We start from the raw sequence: 20,543 nt of genomic DNA, 5'->3' as shown, positions 1-20,543 counted from the left end.
GAATAAAAATTATTGTAAACAGACGTGTTTATTTATTTATGCATGTAATGTATTTAACCTATGTATATATTAATGTAAGAAATTAATAAATCGAGAAATTATTTTTTGGTTTTACCTAGAGACAAAATAAACTTAGAATTGATTTTCCAACATTCTTGCATATACCATAATCTAATTGAAACCATACTCAAAGTTTAAGATGAAATTTCTCTCGTTGTTAATACCTAATTTATGTATATATTATAACTTTACAATGCATTCCTCTATTGACATCCATTAAATTTTGAAGTGAAAAGTAAATTTATATAAATAAATAAATAAACATATCTTCACCAAGATTCCAAAGGAGATAATTATTCTCTTTGACTTGATTACCTTAAAATTAATTATCTTTAAGTTTTTCTTACACTCAAATGTTGTATGGACGAATTGTCAGTTAAATTAGAAGAAAATTTTTAATCTAACTTAAAGAAAGTTTAAAATGAAAGTATAAAAGATCATGCATTAGAACAAAGATATATGAAATGATGTTAGGAAAGAAATAGATCTGTGGAGATATATTCTGTATCTTCTTCAAGTTTATTCACCTTCGCCCCAAGCCAAAGCACAAAAGCTGGTCATTAATGGCAGCTTCTCTTTACTTTGACTATCTGTTTCAATGCATTAAAACATGAATAAATAAATAACATAAAGAATGCTTTTTTTTTTCTTATAAAAAGAAAAGAGAGAAATTGAAGAAGATGATGCAAAGAACGGAAGAGGGGGGCCGTTTGTGTTAGTAAAAGAGTGGACAAACCAATTGTTTAATCTGAACCGTACCTGCACCAATTTGGATGTTCCAATGGAAAATCACACTATATTATTTTTTTAATCTCAATAACCCTTTCCTCAATTCATTGTATATTCATTATTAATCATTTATAACTCACTCTTTATTTATTTATTTTTTAAATTTTTTGAAAGAACAATACAAGTGGGGTGTGGGGGATGAAAAAGATAAGGTTCTGTAAGTGATAATGTTACGTGCTCTTGCCTGTTAGAAAGAACAAAAAATTGGAAAATGGATTTCCAACAGCAAGATTCCTAAAATTGCAGTTTCTTTCTTTCTTCTTTTTTTTTTTTTTTTTTTTCTTTTGGAAAATGGTTTGATTTCAATTGGTTATGTATTGCATATAGAGATTGATGAGTGTTGAAGAACATGTCTGTTTATTCACGTCTTGTTGTTGCTTCAAATGTGTCTGTCTTAACTATATTATATTATTTTGCAGGCATTTTGGGATAGGCTGTAAATTTTAAATTAGGTAAAGCCAAAGTGATATGAGACAAAGGCAACTTGGGAAAATCTATGTTAGATTGTAATAATAAATGTATTGTCTTTTAGTTAGTCTATAGTGTGTGCTTCCTTACTACCTAACTAAAAACAATCTTGAGGACTAAACCCCCAACCTTAACCATCTCAGCAATTTTTTGAGTAACAGTTTTCAAACAATAGTTTCTGTCATAATTACAAGAATAATTACAATACACACCCACCTAATGCAGTATAATGTTTTAACGTTTTTGGCAATTTTAATTTATTTTTATTATTTTTCTAACTATGCTGACTGAGGAAGAAAATAAACTATATTAGCTTTAACTATGTAAATGAGTTATGTCCTCTCATTTTTGCTAAATCCTCGTACAATATTTTACCGTTAATGACATGTTATATACAATAAAGCGTTGGTATAATTACATTTATAATAATCTATTGGTTTGTGGGTTTTAAGTCAATTAATGATTTTAACTTGGTATTGGAATATATATAGAAAGTCTGGTGTATTTTGAGTGATTAAAGTATTATTGTTATTAAATTTATTCTAACCTACCCATTGAATTTTCAAAGACGAAGAAAAGAAACTAAGAGAGGATATTATCAAATCAATGAGTACACTTTGTTGTGTACAAAGTCTAAACTCCTTTTGTAATTATCAGATGCTTCTCCTTATCTGTTGAATTGGAAAGCTTTTCTTTACTTAGCCTTCCTTTTTTTTATATATATATATATATTTTCTTGCTATATCAGCGGAGTTACTGAAGGATGATCTCTTTAAAAAATAATTATCATGATAATAAAGTCAATTTGGAGAGTACATGCTATTATAAATGATATTAATTATATAGGTTGTGGAAATGTTGTCTAGATTTCTTCGATTTATTTTAGTTCATCTTTTATATGTTTAAGGAGAATTATTAACCATAGCAAATTGACGCATTCGATTTTCGTTACATAGTAAAATAAAGTAACAAAAAATTGCACAAACCATCCCTACACTATGGTGTTCGTTACAATTACACTTTTAAAGTTTTAATTTCAGCAATTAACTTTCTAAATTTTATTAGGGGTTGTAATAACCCTTGTCCCAATTGATATGTAATTAGGGTAAACTTGTGAATTACCATATATATTATAAAAGAACTCTATGAAAGTGTATGCATAGTGGGACATGCTTTGATGCTCCTTTTATTTATATATATATATATAAAAAAAAAACATAGTGTTAATTTTATTTAATTATATGTCATGGACCAATAATGTGACTTTATTTGTACCTGATTAACTTTACCCCTCTAAGCCATACTTGAAGTTGCAAAATAATATGAGAATGTTTTAGGATTTAACGATTTAACGCCAAACTTGACACAAACCCATTATATAGTATTGAAGCAAATTATATATATATATATAAAAAAAAAAAAAGAACAGATGTATAATAACCCATAAAACATGAACAAAATCTTAATCCACTCATTAAGTTATTTCTATAATGTTCTAATTTAACATATAAAATTAAATCAATACTAATTTTCTTTTGGGGGGAAATTAATCAAAAGTGATGAAAGAGAAGAAGAAAAGTAGGGTTTGTTTGAGAAGAAGCTAATCCTTCTCGAATGGCGTTCCAATGAAAGCAACCAAGAAAGAAAAGGATGCATGAAATTTAATGATTCAAACTGCAAAAGAAAGCACACACCATAATAAAATGAAATGATGAGGATAAATTATAATACGAACTCCCTGATATTTCTGACCCTTTTCATGTGGTGTCACCCTAACTTAATTTTACCCTTCTAACCCATTTCTTCATCCAAACATATATTTAAACCCACTTGTCTCTTCATATTCCTTCTTATTTTTATTATCCCTATCCCTATCCCTATCCCTATCCCTATCCCTTCAATTAATTTTCTTCTCAAATCCAATTCCCATTCAATTAATTAATTAATTAATTAATTGTTTTGTTCTTATACTTAGAAAAAAAAAAAACATACGGTTATATTAGATTACATTTATTTTTAGGATTCGCACTTTTCCAAAACCACATATATGAGTTCCGTTCCTATCTTCATAAATATTAATTTTTGTAGGACACCATAAATAGTATTAGTTTAAATAAACTAGGTGCATATGCCTTCGTAGAACTAGCATGAGTAGTAGTAGTATTTTAGAATAACATAATTACATTCAACTTGTTGAAATTGTACCAAATTAATCTTTAATATTGACTAAGTAAAAGGATATTTGTGTATATAAAAGAGAAAATAATCATCTCCATGAGACATTTTCAAATAAAAATAAAAAATATAGTCTAAAAGATTGTTGTTCTTAATTATTGTCTTATTTATTTTTATCGATACAAATTATATGAGAATAAGCTTTTATTTAAAGTTAAAATAAATTAAGTTTTGGTGAAGGATGCAAATAATCTTTCAACTCTTGGGAAAAGCATGCTTAACCTAGTTGAACATTTTTATTAAAGAATAATTGCTTTATATTATTATTTCCTACATTATTATCGATGTTTGTGAATTAAATAGCCATTGAACTAAATTATAAAAATAATAATAAAAAAAAAAAAGAATTAAATAGCCATTCTTTGCATTACCAAGAATTTTATGAGGTATAGAAATTAATTTTATATATACCGCTCTGAATTTATCGATGACTAAATATATACCGTTAAGTGCATTTATGAGATGTTTTAAAAAAAGAACAATTGCATTTATGAGAGAGAAGAGCACCTTCCTTCCATACATCCTTAAACACCACGATAGCCTTCAATAGAATTTAGAACCCATTTATGATATTCAACCATCAAAGGTTAAATAATATTAATCACTAATGAGGATTAATTCCCCTACAAAAATTACACAGAGTCTAATATATGTAAAAATCAATTTGGAAAACAAACAAATAAAAGGTTTTTTTTTTTTTTTAATTTTAAGAATCTCATTATTTTATTTATTGTTTATGCATAGTATGCTTATTATTTGAGTGTGAATCATTGGAAATTTGAAAGAGGTTTGGAATATTATTGAGAGAGAGATTTAAAATAGCTTTGAAAATTAAAATTGCCAATCAATTTCCAGCAATTTTTTTTTTCACTCAATCATTTCAGCTGAATGCAATGTCAACAATCTCTTTATCTTCGATTCTATGATACATCCAATAATTTAAAAACAACAAGTACAAAACCGGATATTATTGTTAAATATCCCAAATTATTGGTCAATTAATCAAATAAAAAAAAAAACCCTTAGATATATGACACATGTCTCAACACTACATTATTGCATATATATTATATGATATTAAATGATTTTTTTGCTCTATATTAAATCGATATATAAATAAGGTTTCACTAGAAATATAATATTGGTGTGTTTCCCCCGCAGATACCAACCTTCTTTCACCTTCTTCTTCTTCTGAAAATTTCTATAAAATTCGAGCCTTTTGTAATTGTTTAATTGACTTTTTTTTTCTTCCTTTTTGGTAATAATTAATTGAGAGAGGGATTTGGTGATGGATATTGAGGAGATGGGAAAATTTGGAGAGAATTTTGAATATAATGAAATTGCAACTACTTTGGATTTTGGTTTTGGTAGTTCCAATATTGCTTCCACTTCACATCTTATTTTTCCTTCATTTAATAATATCCCACCAACCACTCTTTCTATGAATAACGCCACTCACCCTGTTGCACCGCCGTCTTTTCCGCCCTATTCCGCCGCTGCCCGGTGGAGAGCCCATTTTCCAGCCACCCGCAATTCCGGCACGGTACGTATCATATATATATAACTCTTTTACTTTGAGTACTTTTTAATCACTTTTTTTATTGTATAACTAATAACCTAATATTCCATGGAATGAGGATTATTTGATTTTTAGTTCTTTCTTTTTCACGTTTATGTTAAAAAATATTAGAATTTCTAATTTGCGGCCGATTTATGAATATGTTTTGGAGAAGACGGGGGAGGAGGAAGTGGAAGGATCGGAATCAGAATCAATGGGCGGAGGGATGAGAGAGATGATATACAGAATAGCAGCAATGCAGCCAATAGAGATAGACCCAGAAGCAGTGAAGGCACCAAAGCGACGGAATGTTAAGATTTCAAAAGATCCACAGAGCGTAGCGGCAAGGCATAGAAGAGAGAGAATTAGCGAAAGAATCAGAATCCTTCAAAGAATAGTCCCAGGTGGCACCAAAATGGACACCGCTTCCATGTTAGACGAAGCCATTCATTACCTTAAGTTTTTGAAAAACCAACTCCATTCACTCCAAATCGCCGCCGCCTCCTCCTCCTCCTCCGCCTACGTCTTTCCCACCGTCGCTCATTATAATAATAAACAACACTTGATCCACTTTCCTCAATTCCCAACTCATCCACATCACCACCTGGACCAAGATGCTTGATTTTCTTTTTTCGTTTACGATGATTGGCCGGTAGAGTTCCAAAATTTGATAAGATTTGTAAGATCGTCACTCACATGCAGTGACGAGGTTTCATGAAAGAGACATCTCTTGTACTCTAACTGTTTGAGAAAAACTTTTATGTCTCATGACAATTTTTGTTTCGCTTTCCTTGTTCTTTCATCTATTAATTAGTTTCCTATTTAGGATAATTAACTAAATATATTTTCACAAAAAAAAAAAAAAAAAAAACATTGTTGGAATCGACAAAGTTGTTGTGCTTATTTTTTTCCTTTAACAAACAAGGTCGTGTACTTGTTCGACCTAATAGTATTTACTTTAATGAAAGCCAAACTGAGTTTGATTTTGGTTTATTACGTGAGTTAGCCATAAGTAAATTCCTATACAATCAATATATCGTCAAAAAATACGTTTAATATTATAATAGATTTATTGGGTATTATGGAGCTTGGGAGGGGTTGCTGCAGGGATTCAATTTTATAATAAGGTTTATAAGAATTTTGAAATTATGTGACACCTGGACCATTATACAATACAAATACATTAAAATTGAGGAAACAAGCACGTGATGTGCACATGAAAAGTCTGACAAGGAGTGGTGGGTGGCTCTTACGGCTACTTTTACTTTTTTTTCTTTTTTTTTTGTTTACAATGATGACGTCGTCTAATCTGAAGCCATCCCTCCCAACACGTGTACGGCGTTTCCGACCGTTCGACGTCTAATCATCGAAGACCCTTTCTCACACGTCACCTAATTGCCCACGTGGCACTACCATTCAACCCATTTCATTTAACACCGCTCTCTGTCTGAGTTTCCAGTGTGGAAAATATAATTACATGCTAACTTTACTCGACTTTTTTTTTTTTTTTTTTTTGTCTTAAAAGATCTTTTAAGTAATGTTAATTTGTTATTATTGGGATAAAATTTAACTTTAAATCCACAATTGGTCAGATTAAAATTGGATGTTATTGGGAATGACATTAGTTAATATTATTTAAACTTCAAAATATACAGATTAAAATGGTATTTAAAGATATTTGAGTAATAAAGTCCTAGAAATTTAAATTCTATTGTAAATGAAATGACGACATTTTTTTTATGTATAATAGACCAAAAAAGGGTTAAAAGCGAGAGACAAGAAATTTGAAGAGTAAGAAGTTAGAGAATGAAGTGAAAGACTAGGGATGGAGACAAAAGAAAAAGTTAAAAAGAGAAAAAATGTTAGAGGGTGACAAAAAAAAAAAAAAAAAAGCAAAAGAGAGTTAAAAACCGATAGAAAGGTAAAACCTATCACCTTTACGTATTTATTAGATTCTAATAAATGATAGGCACGAATGTGAAATTTAACTATATTATAATTTATTTTGCTATATTTTAAAATCATTAGGATGTGTAATTAAGATTTAAATTAATATATAAAACTTTGACGAAAATTAGGAAGTGAGTAAAAATTAGATAAAGAAATGAAAGAATAATACAGAGAATTTCAATATTGTAGGTATAAATAAAGTGAAATCGGAGGAAACCAACTCCAAGCTAAGTAATCAGCCAATAATCACTTTGATCATTAGAAGGAAAGTGATTTTATTTTTAAGAATGTTAGAGATAAATTTTGATCATTCAAAAATTAATATCAAACAAAAATTATTCATAAAAAATGGCATGTATTGGGATACAAATTTTTACGACGAATTTCAAGTTGTAAAAAGAAATTTTTGCTTAAATCTTATCTTGATATGCATTGCTTAAGTGGGCATATTACTTTGAAAAATAACAACGTATATCTCAAGTATTATCTATCTTTTGCATCTTATCAAATTATTTAATTAAAATCTATCATGTGTGACAATTCTTCTTATTATTATTATTATTATTTTTGATATAATACTTTTTAAATAAGTAGGGAAAAAGGAAGCACACAAAAATGAATAGTGGCGGAGTGTATTAAGTATATATATATATATATATATATATATATATATATATTTCCTTTTGGAAAGGATATTGATGTTTCTTACTTTTAATGTTCCATATTTGAAAATATAAATCAGAGGGAATAATAAATGCTAAGGCTAAAAAGAGAGTACTGTGCCCAAAAGTCAGATCTACTAAAAAAAAAGGTCGCACCGACGCCAAATGGATATTTGCATTAAAACACAGATTATCATCTCAAGAATTGGAACTTATTATAATTATTGAATTGAAATATAAGATTGTATCCCTCCAAAATTTGTAGGTTATACCAATTATGGAAGCTACAAAAGACTTACCTCGAAGACAATCTCTAGGACTATTTAATATTTGCTTTTGCACGGATAATAAACAATTATAGGATGATTTAAATGCATCATCTATAGTTTGTTTGGCAAACTTATTTAGGGTTTGTTTTATTCATTTATTTAAAATCACCTTCTCAATTAATTTTACATGCAAAATACACACAAAAATATTAGCCTCCCTGTCTGGATTAGTTTAGAGAATCAAACTACTAATGTTTAATTTGTTCACTATATATCACTGGGTCAATTCAACAACTGAGATGAACACAGCCAGCAGCTGTTCAATAATTCTTTTGTGCATATAACACGACCAATCCTTAGACAATATGGTTTAGTAGAAAACAAAACCTGTTAAGAATTAAACAGATTAGAGAAAAGGGGTTACTTTAGTTACAAACATTGCACGAAATTTCGAACTTTCGTCTACATGGAAGTTGGCTACAGAAAGTTTCTGATATTTCACCTCCCATGAAGTTGGTTATGAATGTTTTACAAGCTCATTTGGAATTTCTAGTAGAATAATTAACCACACCACGAGAAAGCTGCATCGACACCACATTCGAGTGGAAGCAGCAGCATCTCTTCATCTATACAATGTCGTTCCATGTTCTTAAACGCCAATTTATCAGTAAATATCAACTCTATGTCAAAACAAGATCCATGACTGCCTTGATCAACATTAACGAGAAATTTTTATGAAAACGAAACTTTTGTTCCAGAACAAACTGCAGACATAGGGAGGCCCAGCACTTTAAGTATTCCTGTGATAAAATCTTAAACATATCAGTACAAAAGATTGTGATTTCAAGTAGCAGATCTTCTCAAGAGTATTACAGCATAATTGTTTGACAGGAATGTGAAAAGGAGATCGAGATTTGATTGAGCTCCCCGTAAAAAAATTGCAACCAAGAATATGACGTTTGAACATATTTGAAATCTATTCCGACGAGTAAGAAAATAAGACAGTGAAAGTTTAATCACCTGGTTGAACGGCCATATTAGGGAATTGGTAATCAACGGAGTACTAAAAAGCATGGCAGGTGAAACAACCACTTAGGGAACCCATCGGACGGGTTCGATAAAAAGATAGAGACTTGACAGATGTCCTGTTATCTTGGGGCGACTGGTTTGCCATCACTGAACTCCTCATTTCTTGGGCTCTCTTCTGAGCAGATTTCAGTTTATTCATAATCTTATCCATTGACGTCGCTCTCTTCTTTTCCAGCTTCATCTGATGCATGATTCTCAATGAGTAGCAGCAAAAGGAAAAACTATATATTGTATCTACTATCCATCAATCACAAGAAATGCTAATTATGGAAAAGAAAAGTATGAAATGATGTATCAAGAACTATAAAAGAAGGCCAGAACCTCAAGTTTCCGTATAGCTGCATCAGCTTTTGCTTTCTGTAGATTTTCCCATGCAGTTATTTTGGCTTCCTCACGCTTAACCCTGCAAGAGCCAGAGTTAGAAAAGAACACCAAGTCAGCGAATTAACTGCTGGCATAATTTTTCATTCAATGTGCTCGTTTTTCCTTGGACCAGTAATGAATTGTAGGATTTATTACAAATCAGATGCATGTGACATGAGCAGGAAGAACATACTTTGAAATACTTTTTCCTATGTGAGGAATGTCTAGATCCGAACATCGAGAAACCGTATCAGCATCTTTCTTCCTCTTGTCATCAAGAGAGTCTCTCCAAGGAAACGAGCCTTTATGTTTCTTAGACCATCTTGTCATAGTAACTTGATTATCAACTTGTACATCCCTGATCTCCAACTTAGAAGTGACAGCTCCCAGCTCAAACATATGCATAGCTGATGAACTTGAGGCAGAGATTGACGGTCTCGTCTTGGGAGATGAATGGACACTACTCTCTGGGCTCATTTGTGTAGCCATGTCCCTTCTTGAAACAACACGAGAAACATCTGTCCTTGAATCCTTGACTGTAGTTAGATTGTCACCTGATTCTGCGAAGAATTTTAACACAAACTCTTTAGCGCTACAATTGGTGTAATTGGTAGCCTGCTCAAGTACAGACCATTTTCTCAAGCAAGATATCATCTTTTCCTATTTTCGTATAAATCAATAGGGTCCAAAGCAGTCTTTTGTTGTCGACATAAAATATGCGATAGCTATTCTATAACCCGGCGCTAGAATCAGGATCCATTATAAAATTGCTAAGAAAATGAACAGAGTGATTAAAGTGAAATAACGCAGGACCAATGATCTTTTTTTAAATTTATTAAGCAACTCATGTTTAAGAAAAGAAGAATAACTCAGAGCGGCCTTTACCTTCTTGCAAGCCTGTTGTTGATGACAATTGACCCAACATTTCAGAGCATCCATGGACACTAAGTGATCGCGCCATGGAGGGCTCTGTTTGTCCATGAAAGGCCCCTTCATGCCCACTGGAATGAATCCCCAAGCTATTAGCTGATATCACTCCAGCTGAAAATGGCGACCCTGTAATGAAATTCCCAAAACTCCCACCTTCGTAGGCCGGAACTGCTGGTGAATATAGTGAATAGTATGCAGAACCAGGAGGGCCAAGTGGCCCACTTTTCGACTTCGGTCGCCGTTGAGGAAGTGGAACTGAGTTCCTCACAACTCCATCACCGGATATGGGACTAAAGATCCACCTTTCAGCATCTTCCCACTTTGATGGCAATGTTCTGCCGCTATTGAGAGTCAGCAATGCAGGGTTATTAGCATGTTTCCGACCACCATTGTTGTGCAATGGCACACGCTCTGAGCTCCACCCCTTTTGCATACCAAAGCTATTGTGCCGATAATTCGGCGTCCCAGGGCTTGGAAATGTTCCAGTTTTGCGCGTTGATACTACAGGGTTCTTCTTGACAGCTGCCAAACGAGGTGAGGAAGTGGTGGTAGCGTTATTTAGATCCAATGAAGCAGGTCTCCTTCTGTCCAGCTTCCTGGATTGAGCTTCAGATCTGGATCTATGATCTTGACACTCTGTAAAACCAACCCCAATTCAAGTAAATATTGTTGATAAAGACTTAGAAAAGGAAATGGAGCTGGTTCTGTAATACCTTTCAGGGCAAGGGAAAAGGAATTCCTCGCTGAATCGACGGTTCTATTCTCATCTTCTAAATCGACATTGCTGTCATCCTTTTGATTTGCTGAGCATTAAGTGTGAGAAAAGCCAATTAGAATCAAATTTGTAGTATGCAAAAGTTTCTGTGGGTGTTTCTTTGTGAGATTCTACTTTTTTCCCCTTTCTTTTTATTCTTATGCCACGGAGCGTAAAATCTAGCTGTACCTTTCGCTTTTTCTCCCTTTGTATAGAGACGACTGTGTTTGTTGCTTAGTGCAGGTTTGTTTGGATCTGGATCTGGACCACCGAAACTCTCGTGGTTTCCTTCATCATGCCCTGCCAAATGCTGCAATCAAAATCACAAAACAAAAAATTTCAATCCCAGCTCCCTTTTTCCATCTGATCAATCATCTTCACAGCCCTGTACTCGCCTCCGAAGTCCCTATTTCATTACAGTGTTCAGACGAGGAGACTTCCCGGATTCGTTGCCAATATTTGGAATTTAACTCAAGAAAATAAAAAACCCCACGAAAACAAACTACGACATGAACAACCCCAATTTTCCCATTCGTCTCTAGTCTCTAACATTACTAAACAAAATCCCCATTGAAACAAAGCACGAAATAAACCACCCCATTTTACCAGTTCATCGCTAATCTTTGATATCATTCAGAAAAACGAAAACCCCAGAAAAACAAACTAGAAAATAATCAACCCCATTTGAGTCAATGCGACAAGAAGACAGAGAGAAGTGAGATTTACAAGTGAGATTTCAGAGATGAGAGAATCGCGGTCGTGTGCCTCCGACGCAAAAGAGCAGCGCTCCACACTGGCAGAAGCAGAAGAAAAGAGACTGAAACTCGATTCAAGAGCGTAAATGACAGAATCGGGGCTGGAATCACGAGCTCTAAAGCCTGGCCTGGACGACGCAGTTTGTTCCTGAAACCCCATCTCCGGCGCCTTCCTCACTCTACTTCCCTGCATACATTACAGTAACACAGCCCCTAGAGAAATAGAAAAGGATATTGGTTGAAATGGCGGGCAGTGGAGGGAATCGCTAAGAGCCTTATGATTTACCCGGACAATCCGTCCAAAGTTCAACTTCCACAGAATAGGAATTAAATTAACAAAATGTTCTATTTCTGGGGATAATGAGATTCCTTCGTGGAAGGAACCTTATTTATTTAAGAACATCACCGTAAAAAAAGACAGAACAACCACTCTGTTTCAATCGACAAGAGACATATTTGTTAACGCCTGTAAAAATACAGAGTGGATAGTTGTTTGAAATGAAAAAGTTAGGACTCATAGAATAGAAACGGTAAAACAGTAATGGAATTAGAGAGATTTGTAGGTTTAATTTTTCAAGCGTCGAGGTTCCTTCGAGCTCCCCGTTTGAACGGCGAGCAAAACTGCAACACCCACATAATCAATCACTGCCACTGCCACCATTTCTGCCCCACTTGTCTACTTCTTACTAGTCTAAGCTAATTTGATTCCTTCTCTCTCTTTTTCTCCTTTAAGAAAAAAAAAAGTTTTACCCAATCATTTCACTATTAAAACCTTACAATTTTACAGCTTTGTTTCAATTTCCTTCTTATTTGATATGAAAGGATTAAAATACAAATGATAAGAAACAATAGTGATGTATGTATAGTGAATTAAAAAATTGGTAATTGAAAAAAGGAAAGCTCGTGGGTAGTGCATGTGATGGGGGGCAGATTAAAGAAATGTAAAATTGTTAGTAAATCTGACCAAAGAATCACCCAAATGCATGCCAAGAGATTGACCTTGAAAAAATGTGAAGCCCCTCTTTCATCTTCCCTCTTCTATCTTTTAAATAAATAATAATTGCAATGATATCTATTTTCAATGTCTGACTCTGACCTATCATTTATGAACATCAGCCCAGGGTTCCACATAAATTTTCTACATTTACCCAAAAGAAAAAACAACAATAATTGAGTACAACTCAATGAGTTATTTCAACATACAAAAGTACAAAATCAAATAAAATTCTCATAACCAAATTTATAGTAAAATCTTAACCATTGACTTCCTCACATACTCATAGAAGTTTGTAACACCTCTACTCATTATACAAATACAAGAGAGAATGTTAGTAAGAACATATAGAAGAATATGTCAAAGAATTGATTAGTTCTATTTGACACTAAATAAATATAAAAAAAAATGTTATTAATATGAGATGAGATCTACGAGAAAGCATCTGATAAAAGGTTAGACAAAAGAAAAAAGTGAACCCCTAAAAAGAGGAGATCACATGCATTTAAAAACAATCGTAATCTTGAAATAGTGATATTCAATTCATAACTAAGCTTTTAAAACAAAAGAAATCAACACAACCCTATTTTTCCACTACCTTTTATTGAAGCATCGTTTTCCTATACCTTCTTTGCTAATTTGCCATATGCATTAGCCTCCCCCCCCCCCCCCCCCCTATGAACATTTACCTCTTAATTGCCTATTTTAATGCTCTTCAGTTTAATATGGTATATATGACTACGGAATTTTACAACCACTTTCATCATTCTCAGGGTTCATTGAAACTAAAGAAAAATAACAATTATTAGATGATCTCTCTCTCTCTCTATATATATATATATATACTTCTTTTAATTTCACCATTTTAGGCTTCAAAATAAATAAATAAAAGTAAAGGAAGAAGTACATTGTCGGTGAACGTAGAGAATAAGGATATGAAATTTTGGAAGGGAAAGGACCACAAGAACAGAAGAAATAAAAAGGGTTGGTTTTGGTTTCCTTCTCTCAAAGTTCACACTTCACCAATCTGTCGGTTTGGATGATTATTGATGAACAGCCCCTAACAAATTTTAGATTTTGATTTCATTTTTGTCCACCTAAAATTCATAATCGATATCTTAATTAGTTTCGAATAAAATAAGTTGTGGTCAATGGAATAATTGGGTTTCATTATGACGTTTTTATAAATTTTGTGTCTGCGAATTTGCACAGAGTGGAAAAGTGATGTATAAGTAATAGATAGATTGGATATATATATATATATATATATATATATATATATATATATATATATATTATGAAATAAGTGAGAGAGAGTGAGTATGAGCATAAGTATAAGTGTACCTCTTTGCGTAATCGTCAAACTAAGTACAATATCCTCATTAATGCCATAGCTGGATCAACATTTTATTGAATCATGTAACCTATTTCTCTCTGTAAAGTATTGTGATGTGCTAGTGTTTGAAATTACTTCGAAAGAGCGACTCTTACGAAGGTTACCCGCTGTTGATACTTGCGTCTATGACCGTCATCTATAGTGTCATTCTTTTTAATATATTAATGTATTCAAATTGATTCAAGAAGTTTGTTTCTGACATTCTAAAGTGATTTTTTTTTATAGCATTACAAGGAAGAAGATGTACATTTTATTATTAATTCTAAATTATGACTAAGCTAATAATAACTAAAATGATATAGAATCCAATGTCAATAAAGATAGGATCCCAATTCTTGCATTACACTTCAACTAAGTTCTTGGAAGATCCATAGCTTCATTTGATTGATATATATCACTATAAAAAAGTGTGAAATTTCATTTTGAGTAATTAAAAACATATTTTAATATGATTTTGAAAATTTCAAACACACTCATCAACATTCTAAATCTATAATTATTATGAATTTACTCTTCCTTTGGAAGAAAAAGATCCTCACAAAGATTTACAATTCACAGCTTGTGACAAAAGGAGCTTGAAGCATTACAAATAAACGTGTCTCGAATTGTTTATGGGGAACCAAAAAAAGAGGGTGAGAGACAAAAGAGGGGAAATTCCAGTAAGAGAATCAAGATTTTTATAAAATAACGGATATGTATGTTTTTAGTTTGGCTAATCTAAAACTAACAACTGAGGCAGAAGTCAAAAAAAAAAAAGCATCAAGATGCAAAGATTACAAAGGAAAATCAAATGGCAGTTGCAGCGCCATTGACATGCCAATGAATTGAACCTGATGAGTCCTGCATTTAGGATTGGCATTTACTCACAACAAACCCCAGCAGCAGCAGTAGGGCCATATCAGGAAATGCCACAAAAAGAACTTATTTCTCTCTCCATGGCAGGAGGGTGGAGGAGGAGCTGTGTGAAGTAGTATTTCCAGAAAACGAATCCAAATGTGCTTTGCTTCCACTTAGAAGATACTGAACTCCTGATGATCCACCTCGAAGTGAATAAGATACCCGGCATAAGCAAGACACCCCGAGACATATGCTACCAGAGCACATACGGCAGAACAATTATATGTACACCTCCATCTATGACGTTATATTTTCGGCCTGATATCAGATATTGTCCTCCAAAATCACCATGGGCCAGTCTGTGTTCGTCTTAAACATTGTTTCTTGATTCCTTGTTGCTTATCCATTACTTCCAACGCCTATAGCCAAATTCCATCAAGAAAAATATAAACCATATGTTGCTAAAAAGAGAAGATTGCGGTATCAAAGGAATGTGATCATCAATAATCATGGGGAGTCAAAGATAGAAAAATGGTTTGATGAGGAGAGGCAGAGAATGTTTTCACAGTGAATTAACCAGCAGTGCTCACCAGTTAAATGACCAATATGAAAATGTAAAGAGCTTAAGGCGAGGTGCAAAATAAGCATGCATGACTTAATAAAAAATACAATGTTAAAAAAAAGTTCCATCACCATCGAGGTATTATAAGAATCTGCTGAGGAAAAACAAACTTATGAAATAAAAGAGACAAGAAAATTGTGAGGACCTTGACTTGTTTTCAGTTGTGTATAGATCTACCCTTAAAACAAGAATGACTCCTAAAAAAAGTGATTAAAAATTAAGATTAAGATCCTGTTCGAATTGACAAGAAAATAGATTGTTTTAAGAAAAGTTCTTTTTACTTAAACTCTAGGTAAAAGAACGGTTTAAAAGAAACTTTTAAAGTGATTCAAAAGCCATTTTAAATGGTTGTCAAACACTCCAATTTTTTTTTAAAATGATTTATTTTCAAAATTAAACACGTAAAAAGTTTAACCAGAAATACCCCAAGAGAATTTCCACACATACATAGACAGCCATCTAGTTCATAAAATTATCAATCAGGAAAGCATACCCGGTTCTTCTGCATTTCCATGATTTCTGCCTGCAGTAACCACACAAAATAATGATTGAGAATTGGTGATCCCCTTCATTTGATAAACAAGCTCACTGTTTTGAGCTAGAGACACTTATTTACCTGTTTCTGACGGAGTTCTTGGTTCTCCTCTTTTAGCTTTGCAACTTCTGCTTCCAATTCCATTGTGTAAGCCTAGTGGCAGCGAAGAAAAAGTCATGGACAAATGAATATCAATCAATGTAAAACTAGCATTAATCTCGAGTTACAAATTTCAGCATGATGTGTGGTTCAAAAAGTTGTATCACAGCTCAAAACATCATATAGACTCGGTGAAATTTTGTGATGTAGCACTCACAAAGAAATAATTTAGGGGCAGAAGGTTAGAGTCTTGCAGATTCAACTTTTGATAACCACAGGCATTTAACCAGTTTGCGTACACATGTCAACTAATCTCAAAAGGGCATACAGAGTATTTAGTACTTTTGATAGATATCCACTAGTTTAAACTTACAAGTTAAAAGACAGTCCTACGGTGGTTAGCTGGAAACACCTTGTATTGTAACAAAAATATGTGGCCCCGTTTTTCCTCTTAGGATGCCTTCAGATATCAAATTCTTTTAATCCTATAATTATAATATTTAGCGGCAATAAAATATCTCCCGAGTTTCAAGGAGAACCATTTGGAATTGTGTAATGGCAGATGTGTTTATCTTCATGGTCATAACTACATTTGTTAAATGGGCGGCCAGAACTAATAGAGAGACATAAACCATGGTTTAGGTTTATTATACCATTTACGAGCGCATCTAATAAAGAATAGATCAGCACATGGATAAAGCATATTGTATGACATGCTTAAGTAATTAAGGATACAAATGCATCAAACGGTTGGTTTCACACAATGTTTTTTAGTGTAACTAAGCATTTTTCACAACTCCAGGTGCACATGACAACATAGAAGCAAGTCATCAAGAACTCAAGTTATATGGTTTAGAACAGTTAACGAAGTTAGGGTGAACATTAGATCACCTGCTTTCGCGCCCGTGATCTTGCAGCAGACTCTCGGTTTTTAATCATTCTCCGTTGCCTCCTCTCCACAACTTTGTCGACAATCCCATTACCTCTCCTCCCCCTGATTCCACCATTAAGCGCGTAAGGCACAGGAGACACTGAAGAGGTATCACCATTGCTCTTTCCGATTCCATCAGAGGATAGTTGGTTCCCAGGCGATTCTGTGGCAATAGGTAACGGAGCAGCTGCTATATTGACCACTCCCATTCTTCCACCTTGCAGTGCAGAGCCTTGCATCAAATTTGTATTCAGCCCTTGATCTGCAATCCCCATAATTCCTCCTCTAATTCCTGGACTAGCCAGCTGCCCATCACTGGGTAAAGCCAACTGAGAGCCATAAGTCAAAGTAGCCTGCTTTGGAAATATTGGCTGCGGCTGATGTGCTCTAACTCCATTGGCATTCAGCGATAAGTTCGACGATTGAATCTGAATGTGATTGTTATTTTCAGGAACTTTCGCCTGCCGCTGAAAAGCAATTCCAAAACCAGTGTTGTTGCCAAAGAACCCTCCATTGTTGGGGTTTGCAGTCACTTGAGTATCCTCTCTCACCACTCCAGCTCTGAATAAAAACTCTTCGAGGGTCACCTCCCCAAGAGTTTGCTGCCTCTGTTGCAAATTAGGAGCAACGGTAGCTCCGTCTTTAGCACTAGCATGTTCATTGATTATATCCTTCCATACCTCATCCACCTTCTTCTGGCTGAGTGTTCGAGGCAGCGTCAAAGACCCCTGTCTCTGCAAATAACCACTACTACCACCAGCACTACCACCCCCTTCTTTACCAACAGCAGCAGCAGAAGATGCCATTGTTTGCATTTCTTCAGCGCTCCAAATGTTCTTCAACAGCTCATCCATGTTCATTGACCCAAAATCCTTTCCTATACTACCCATGCTTTGGAACTCATCGAAGGTCAGTGAGTAGATCGATGATTGTCTCGCTAATGGATAGTTCGCCGGAGGCCTTCCACCTCCGCCGCCGTTCCCGGCAGATGGGTCATTCCCAAAATCTTTGAAATTCATCTCCTCCCAAGTATCAAAGAATCTAATTCAATAAGAACCAGTACCGGATCCAACCACCAAAATATCACTCCAAATTCAAGATCATTTGACCTTGGAAACAAAAACCAATCACTACAAGACGATTTGCAAAAACCTCACATGCAAAAGATACTCAAAGTCCCTAGAGTTTAGCTTGGCTATTCCATTCAAACCACAGTGCTCCCCCAATTAAGAGCTCATATGAATAGAACTCCTCAAAACAGATTCCACCAGACCAGAGAACACAAAGATTCCAAAGCCCAAAAAAAAAAAAAAAAAAAAAAAACCCTCACTACTAATGGTCAAGTTCCCACAAAATTTACACAGAAAACTCCATAAACAACAAATTCAGAAAGCAAACAACCCAAGCGATGAACTACAGCAATTCTAAACAACAGAAATCAAGAAACAAAAATTGAGGGAAAACGTAATCCAAAAACCAAAAAAAAAAAAAAGAAAAAACAACAAAGGGAACCCAAGATTGACGTATATACTTTTAAATTTTTTTTATACAAATTCCTGCTCTGAATTACACTCTTTTCTTTTCTTTTTTTTCCTTTCTTTGTTGTTGTTGTTTTATTTCTGGTGGCTAATTTGGCTGCGTACCTTCTTCTTCTCTATATTAGGGCTTTGTGGAGACGCCAAGTGTCGGCTGTCGCTTCCTATCTATCTCCATTTTTTATTATTTTCTTTAAAAAAAAAATTTTAATTTTAGGTTTCAAGACAATGAACGATCTTTGCGTTTAAATTACTTTAAATACTTTCGATATTTATTTAAAATAAATGGAAAAGTGGGCCACCTCTCCTCCAAGATGATGAGCCTTGACGTGAAAATCAGCCAATTATTTTCCACAACGTGGGCTTATATCCACCGTCCACGTTTTTCCCATTCTAATCCCCCTCTCTCCCCTTTTTTCCTTTTAACTTTTTTTTAGTGGTATGGTTCGTACAGTGCACATGATCCACTCAAGAATAGATCCCCTAGGCCGCAGACCACTCTATGATTTTGATGCTCCCCACCCACTATTTCATTCTTCTTCTTACTTTATATTTCTCTTATTAATTATGTCTAAGTTTATCACTCTTAAAACCTAACTTATTAATGCTAATCTAAACAAAATATTAGGATTTACTCCCTTTCCATTTTCCTTTCTCTCTTTTTCTTTTTTTTTTTTTTATATATATTCTTGAAATCCGGACGAGCACATCTCAACTAATCTTATGTCATCTGTTCTCAAACTCATAACAAATAAACGAAATTTATTGTTTAATGCCTATATTTTTTTTTTTTACTATTATTTTCGTGTTAATTGGTAAATATTTTTTAAACAAATATGCTTTTAGTTTATTGGACTACGACAATAATTAAAATATGAATGTGAATATCTCAAATCAAAAGTTTATTTTTAAGGATCTATTGATTTAATTGTCGATAGATATCGATATTTGACAAATATTATTTAGCAAATTCAAAAAATGCATGAAAAAAATTATTTAAAATACGTTGTCATTACTCTAGTTACACATATTGTTATTTGTGTTCATACTTATCTTCCTATTTAAATTTAAAAATATCGAGATTAACATTGAACCCTTGGATTTAATGATATAGATGTAACGATAGATATTTCAATCCTTAGAAATAATAATTATAAGAGTACAAACTTACATAGAAACTTTGTAGAAATTTGTATGTGTCTTAACTATTGAATTTTCCAAAGTTAGACATTTAGATAATAATATGTTAAATTACATACCTTTCAAAAAATTCATTTTATTTCAAACTTTTAGTTTTTAAAGAAGTTAAAAATAATATCCATATCAACTTTGTTTGGTCCTAAAAGTACTTTTATTTGTGTTAAAGATAATGTGAATAATTTGTCGAATTGACGTTTATATAAACAGTTAGTGAGAACATTGAATCGTCGAAAGTTGAATAAGAATGGTAAATAAAGTTTTACATGTAAATACAAACGAGAGATTAATTTAGTATAATTAAATCCTCCATAATCTATTTATTTTATATTATTATTTGAATTAAAATTTTGAATGGTTACCAACATATTTAGTTTTTTTTTAAAAAAAAGGTACATGGGAAAATGAAATAGTGTGCATCAACAAAAAGTACCGTTAAAAAGTTGATTAATAGATTTAAAATTTAGTTAAAGAAAGAAGAAAAAAAGGTTGAAAGTATATTAAATTATATATTT

At 33.1% G+C, this 20,543-nt stretch overlaps 3 protein-coding genes across 3 annotated transcripts; 1 reads left to right on the top strand and 2 right to left on the bottom strand.

Moving 5' to 3' along the window:
- The first annotated feature begins 4,706 nt into the window (after positions 1–4,706).
- Positions 4,707–5,894, top strand: LOC103487880 (transcription factor HEC3-like). Its single transcript, XM_008446387.2, has 2 exons — positions 4,707–5,095; positions 5,286–5,894. The coding sequence occupies exons 1-2, from the start codon at positions 4,841–4,843 to the stop codon at positions 5,730–5,732; spliced, it is 702 nt and encodes a 233-aa protein (XP_008444609.2). The 5' UTR covers positions 4,707–4,840; the 3' UTR covers positions 5,733–5,894.
- A 2,466-nt stretch (positions 5,895–8,360) lies between these two features.
- Positions 8,361–13,022, bottom strand: LOC103487882 (uncharacterized). Its single transcript, XM_008446390.3, has 8 exons — positions 11,854–13,022; positions 11,317–11,437; positions 11,087–11,176; positions 10,329–11,009; positions 9,637–10,003; positions 9,402–9,483; positions 9,012–9,261; positions 8,361–8,791 (listed from the first exon to the last, which is right to left on the bottom strand). The coding sequence occupies exons 1-7, from the start codon at positions 12,073–12,075 to the stop codon at positions 9,055–9,057; spliced, it is 1,770 nt and encodes a 589-aa protein (XP_008444612.1). The 5' UTR covers positions 12,076–13,022; the 3' UTR covers positions 8,361–8,791; positions 9,012–9,054.
- Positions 13,023–14,926: 1,904 nt separating this feature from the next.
- On the bottom strand, positions 14,927–19,054 carry LOC103487883 (ABSCISIC ACID-INSENSITIVE 5-like protein 5). Its single transcript, XM_008446391.2, has 4 exons — positions 17,257–19,054; positions 16,348–16,419; positions 16,225–16,254; positions 14,927–15,528 (listed from the first exon to the last, which is right to left on the bottom strand). The coding sequence occupies exons 1-4, from the start codon at positions 18,313–18,315 to the stop codon at positions 15,454–15,456; spliced, it is 1,236 nt and encodes a 411-aa protein (XP_008444613.1). The 5' UTR covers positions 18,316–19,054; the 3' UTR covers positions 14,927–15,453.
- Positions 19,055–20,543: the final 1,489 nt, after the last annotated feature.

Source organism: Cucumis melo, chromosome 3, assembly GCF_025177605.1.
Source record: "Cucumis melo cultivar AY chromosome 3, USDA_Cmelo_AY_1.0, whole genome shotgun sequence".
Classification (NCBI taxonomy): Eukaryota; Viridiplantae; Streptophyta; class Magnoliopsida; order Cucurbitales; family Cucurbitaceae; genus Cucumis; species Cucumis melo.
This window is presented reverse-complemented; position numbering and strand designations above follow the sequence as displayed.